Source organism: Alligator sinensis, unplaced genomic scaffold (genome assembly GCF_000455745.1).
Source record: "Alligator sinensis unplaced genomic scaffold, ASM45574v1 scaffold697_1, whole genome shotgun sequence".
Lineage (NCBI taxonomy): Eukaryota > Metazoa > Chordata > Crocodylia > Alligatoridae > Alligator > Alligator sinensis.
In genome coordinates, this window is record NW_005842426.1 from 491,305 (window position 1) to 497,056 (window position 5,752).

The 5,752-nt window shown below is 53.1% G+C and overlaps 1 protein-coding gene across 1 annotated transcript in view; it reads left to right on the forward strand.

Moving 5' to 3' along the window:
* FGF12 (fibroblast growth factor 12) overlaps positions 1–5,752 on the forward strand; it is a 120,041-nt gene that overhangs the window by 109,768 nt on the left and 4,521 nt on the right. Inside the window, 1 exon segment of the mRNA XM_025211724.1 lies at positions 1–85. This exon segment is cut by the window's left edge and continues 33 nt beyond it. Coding sequence (XP_025067509.1) covers positions 1–85 — 85 coding nt within the window.

The following is a 5,752-nucleotide window of genomic DNA, read 5'->3' on the forward strand; positions in this document are numbered from 1 at the left end:
CTCAATAAAGAAGGTCAAATTATGAAGGGGAACCGGGTGAAAAAAACCAAACCCTCATCGCATTTTGTACCAAAACCCATTGAAGGTATGGGATATCCTCACGCCTTTTCTCCGCGGGCAGGTGGGAGGTCCCAGGGTAGGAGGGGTGGGGGGACACTGGAGCTGACGTGGATTCATAGAGGGTGGAGAGGGGGCAGAGGGTAGAGATCAGGCCACGAGGCAGGAGTGATGGTTTGTTTGTTAAATGCTCTGTTTTTTGGTAGTGAGAGCCTTCATTTCCCTTTCCTGTAAGCTGACAGCATATCTGTAAAGGTGACTGTGCTTGTGGTTGTAAAAGGATGAACTCCCAACCCTAACTAGAGGAAGGGCGTGAGCAAGATAGACGAGTTTCCATGGGTTTTTGCATCTCGGTCCAAGGTTCAGATAGAGCCTGTGTCAGAAGGGGCTGAAAGGTGGTGTTGTCTGCTGGTGTCTTGGCCCCGACACCCAGTCTGGGTGATGGGTCTCAGTCCCGTGCCCACCGTGAGAGCCTGATGGAGATGCTGAACTACCCTCTGCAAGGAGCAGCCAGGCAGCCTAGAGACGAAACACGTTGCCGGGAGAAGGGCTTTGTCCTTATGCAGCTGTCCCGTGGACACATGGAAAACTGCTTGCAGGGGTATTCATCCCCGTGCCTTTTACAGACCAGAAGCAACCCACCCCAGTGCTGTGCGGAAAGAGAGAGGGAAGTCAGAGAAGGGAGAGGTGTCAGCCGGTTAAACCAGTGCCACAGGAGCAAACCCCAAGCTCCGGTAGGGTGACTGCCTACAACGGCGGGGTGTCATTAGGGAGATTACTTTCACTAATGAAGATGGCAAAACAGAGCATGGGCTTTGAGCGTCCAGCACCTGGGGGCTTAGAGCAACAGGTGCAAGGGCGTCTTTGTGTTGCTCCCAGAAAGCTTGTCCTTTGCAAGAAGGAGAAAGCTGGCCTCTCCTAGAAAGGACCCGGTGCCTGTACCCAGATGAGACCTCCAGGTCCCTTCATGCAGGGGACTGAGGGAGACAAGTGACTTCTAGGCCATTCATAAGCACCTCTGTAGACCTCGCCCCACAGCTCTGCCCACGAGGTGACGAGTTGCAGAGCAGGAGGTAGGACCGAGGCCAGAGGCTGCTGCAATGCACGGAGTGAGCTGCCACGTGGAGCGCCCAGGCCTAAGTGAGATGCTCAGGTTCATAGAAATCATAAAAATAAGGGCTGGAAGGGAGCTCAGGAGGTCACATCTTGTCCAGCCCCCTGCTCAAAGCAGGACAAGCCCAACTACATCATCCCAGACAGGGCTTTGTCTACCTTGGTCTTAAGCACCTCCAAGCATGGAGATGCCACCACCTCTCTGGGTAACCCATTCCAGTGCTTCACCACCCTCCTAATGAGAATTATTTTTTCTTAATATCCAACCTCACCTTCCCTCGCTGCAACTTGAGCCCATTGCTCCTTGTTCTGTCGTCTGCCCCCACTGAGAGCCCTGCAGGTTCCCAATGCAATGCATGGGAGGTGTCACTCGACTACGTGTGGGCTCCTGCATTTGAGTAGTCCAGCACTCAGATCTGCCCAGCTAGCCCGTAGGGGATGCTGAGGTAGAGGGCACGTCCAAACCATTCATTGGGTAGGCAGCGGATCTCCCCCATCCAACATGACACCCAAGCCACTAGAAGCATGCTTTTCTCTACGAGAAAGGCAGAAGCACCAGTCTCTCCAGCTTTCTGACTCCAGCCTGATTACGAGGAGCTGCTAAATGCCCCCCTTCCCACCCAACGCAGCTTCACATTTGCATTTCATGGGAGACCCCTGTGCTAGGGGAGAGGACAGGGCACGTGGCCCGTTAGTGTAGGCATACCGGTGCTTGGCGGGAGTCTTCCCCGAGCCCACCTCCTCAGCTGGTTGAGCTGCTTATCTCCTCTGGCCCCTTTCTTTTCTACCTCCTCCCCTTCTGTTCTCACCCCATGTCCCAGCTGGGATGGGACTGGCTGAGGGGTGGAGTGCTGTTTGGCAGGGCCCGGCCTGTGTGTTCCCTCATTGGGGGTCCCTTTAAGTGTGGGATGCTCCACGTGTGGCCCAAGAGGTGCCTTCTGGAGGGGTTTGGATAGGATGCTGCCTCCCAGCCATGCCCAGGCATGGAGGCAGAGGCAGCTGACCTGTGGCAGCCCCCTCATTACTGCAGAGCCTGCCGCGGCTTTCGTTCCCAAACCCCCACCGTTGCAGCCCGTTCTCCTGGTTGCAGCCGCCCCCGCGCAGTTCAATCATCGCTGTCATGTAACTCCAAAGCGAGCGAGCTCTTTGAAACTTGGCAGCCAAATTAAGTTCTCCCCCCACCTCTTCCCTCCTCCAAGCTGCTTCCCAGCCAGCCTTGGTGAGCGCTGCCACATCCCATCCTTGGCTGCCTCCCAAGCAAAGGCACGTGGCAGCTTCCCCGAGCACTCTGCTGTCTGGGGCTACAGAGGACCCGGCTCCTGAGCAAATGACATGAGTTGTAGGTAGCAGAGGGCTGCATGTGGAGGAGGAGGAGGAAGAGGGAGCTCAGCTCCATGTGACTTGCCTCTGCTGCATTCATCAAAGCCTGGGAGGGAAAGATGGTAAAGCAGAGAAGGCAGTACCTTTCCTTCGTAACTGCTCTCTTTTCCTGAGCCCAAATCCAGCCCTAAGGAGCCCAAGCCACTCCTTGAGTGTCAAGACCTCCGTGTCTTCATGCAGATGCAGCCACGCTGTGTGAACATCACAGATGGGCAAAAAACCAAAATACATTGCTGGAACTTTGTATCCTGCTGGAAGATGTGGGTTGCCCGCCAGGAGCTGGAGGAGGGTGGTTATAGGACAGCTTTCCACCCATACGGCTTCCTGAGCGCTCATCTATTACTCTGCTCTTCTTTCATATCTCTCCCTGTGTTCCCACACATCCCCCAGCACAACGGCACCCCCAGGACCTTTGGCCAGGGCTGTAATGAAAACAATCAGTTATACTAGCACCATCAGATAGGAAGAAGGCATGACCGGTGCCTAGAGGAGCTTATGTCTTCAATAGAAACAAAGCACGTGCAAAGGGAAGGAGGGAGCGTGGAGTACAGAAATAGCAGGACTGAGCAGTTATGCCTGGCACAGGCCTTGTGAAGGACATTTGTTCGGGTCGTGTGTGACTGCAATGTGGCCGTGTCTACACGAGACACTTCACTGCACAGTAGACTAACCTATGGCACAGTAAAGCGTCACCGTTTACATGTGCAGGTGCTTACTGCGCAGTAAATTAGTCCACTGCACAGTCAATTTGCTACCTGCACGTGCAGGTAGTAAATTTACTGCACAGTCAATTTACTGCACATTAAAGCCAAATAGCATGAACTGCACGTGCAGATGCACCCTGTGTGTGCATGCACACAGGTTGTTATATGACCAAAATGAATGCACATGCAGTGAGATGTGGGACCGGACGGACAAAATCGGTGCTCAAAGTGGGGGGCTTGCTGAGCTGGAATTTGGCCCACCGGAGAAGAGAGGCTTCACAAGCTATATATAGGCCTCATTTCCTCCGCCACTTCAAGGGCAGTGCCCTCGGGGGGGGGACACGGCAGCCGTGAGCAGCGCACAGCGAAGCTACCCAGCGGCTCAGTTTAAACAGGAACCAAAGAAAGGTCCTGAAAGCAGACAGCCCAGCTCTTTTTTAGCTCACCGCCAAGGAAAACGTGTTTCTTCCCTTCAGGTGTTAAAGCTGTCACTTCTGGATCAGGAGGTCTTAAGTTCAAGTACCAACAATGCAGCAACTCCGAAAGGCAAAATGTCTCCACTTAGGATGGGGGTGGGTTTCAGATGCATAAAAACCCGGCAATTTGATATTGCTGCAGAGTTCTTTGACGTCTCATAAAATGCAGTTACTTTTGGATCCTTCTGCGTGCCAGGAAGTAGAGGGGAGCTGCTGTTCTTTTGGGGCTTAGCTCTTCAGGGTTTGCTCTTTGCAAACACTATTGCATGCACTGAAATCCCAAAAACCGTACTACGTAATAGCAGGGGAAGTTCAGCACCTTGTCTCTCTGGGCCCTGGCCAAGCACAGGAGAACGGTCTGAGTGGCAGTCGTAACTCATGCACTACAAGGTGCCAGCTCTGATGAGTACAGAAACCCACACTTCCACCATTTCCCTTCGTATTTTTATTTCTGGTCATCATGGCTCAAGCCAAACAAACCTTGACACGACTATTCTACTGTGCAGTAAAGCATCACCGTCTACACATGCAGGCGCTTACTGGGCGCATCTACGTGAGACGCTTAATGCGTAGTAGACTAATAACACTGCACGGTCGCATCCCTGGCAACAACCATGCTAATACGCTGCTGTGCAGTAGTAGGAGGCTACTGCTCAGTAAGCGTCACTAAAAACCCTGTGTCAGCGCTACTGCACAGTAACTCTAGTTACTGCACATTTAGTTAGTACTGCATTAAGCAGGTACTAAAATAGGCAGCAACTTCTGCACATTAATGAACATGTAGATGCGCCTACTGTGCAGTAAATAAGTCTACTGCGCTGTAAACGTACTGTTCAGTGGAGCCAAATAGTATTAATTGCATGTGTAAACACACCCACTGTTGAGCAAACCTTTCCCTTAGCTTTAGCTGCACCCCACCATGTTCCTAGTCTAGACAGGGCCCCAGAGGGAAGGATTTGGCACGCAGTCTCTCCCAGGCTCGCTTGGCTATTTTTCCCCCAAAGTCCTGATCCTCTTGCTAGATCCCAAACGGAGAAGGCGGATCCCTGTAAGCATGCGCTGCCCAGCTTCTTAGTGATAACCGTTCAATCTCCTGCCTGACCCTGTTGCCATTACTGTACGCCTGGCAGCTTCCCCTGCTCTTCGCTACCGAAGAGACAGCTTCTGGGGATGCACCTGCTGGCATTTCCTGCTGGTCCTTACTGGTTTTATAATTATCCCAGACAGAAAAAAGTTGGGGGGCCTGACTCCCTGCCTCTATCACTTGCATTGAGACCATTAAATCTCTTCAGTGGAGCCTTAAATGAAAGGGACTCTTGCTTCTCACTGCTGGTTTGCAGACTGATGGCTTTCTTCCCATGAGAGGATCCCAGCTCACGCTGCATTTGGTGGCATCCCCCATGCCAGGAGCTCCTGCGCCTTTCCTTTAACACGGCCTTGAACCTGGCAACTACAAAGTTGGCTTCCTGGTGGGGAAGGATAGTTGTAAAACAGGGCAGCCCCACAGCGGATGACTAGCTAGCTCCAAAGGGCAGTGGAGAGGAGGAGGAGGAAGGCCATGCCTGTTTCTCTCTATGCACCAGACCACAGCCCCCTCTCATAAGCAGTGGTGGCTTATGAGCTAGACACCAAGGCTCCCAAGGGCCTCTTTGTCCTGCCTAGCCATCATCTGGAAGGACGACCGCTGCCTCCAACCCTTGCAGAAAAGCCCCGGGGCTGCAAGTTGGGGGCCAGGGAAATGAAAACCTTTTGTTTCCACGTGTTAAGAAATGAAAACCGATCTAGCAGATTCCCGAAGCCCAATGTCTCTGGTGAATGAAGGGACTTCTCCAGACACAGCTCTGCAGCGGGGTGTGAAGTGTAGAGCAGGCAGCCCCCCTCGTCCCCCTTCCAGGCACGTTTTGTGTCTGAGGTTTTGTGTGTTTGCCCATCGGTGTGTGCCCCCATCTCTGCCCTGCGGTGCAGGCGTGTTCGTTTTACGGAGTGCAAAGCACCCCCCAGTTCTCACTGACGGTAGGGAAA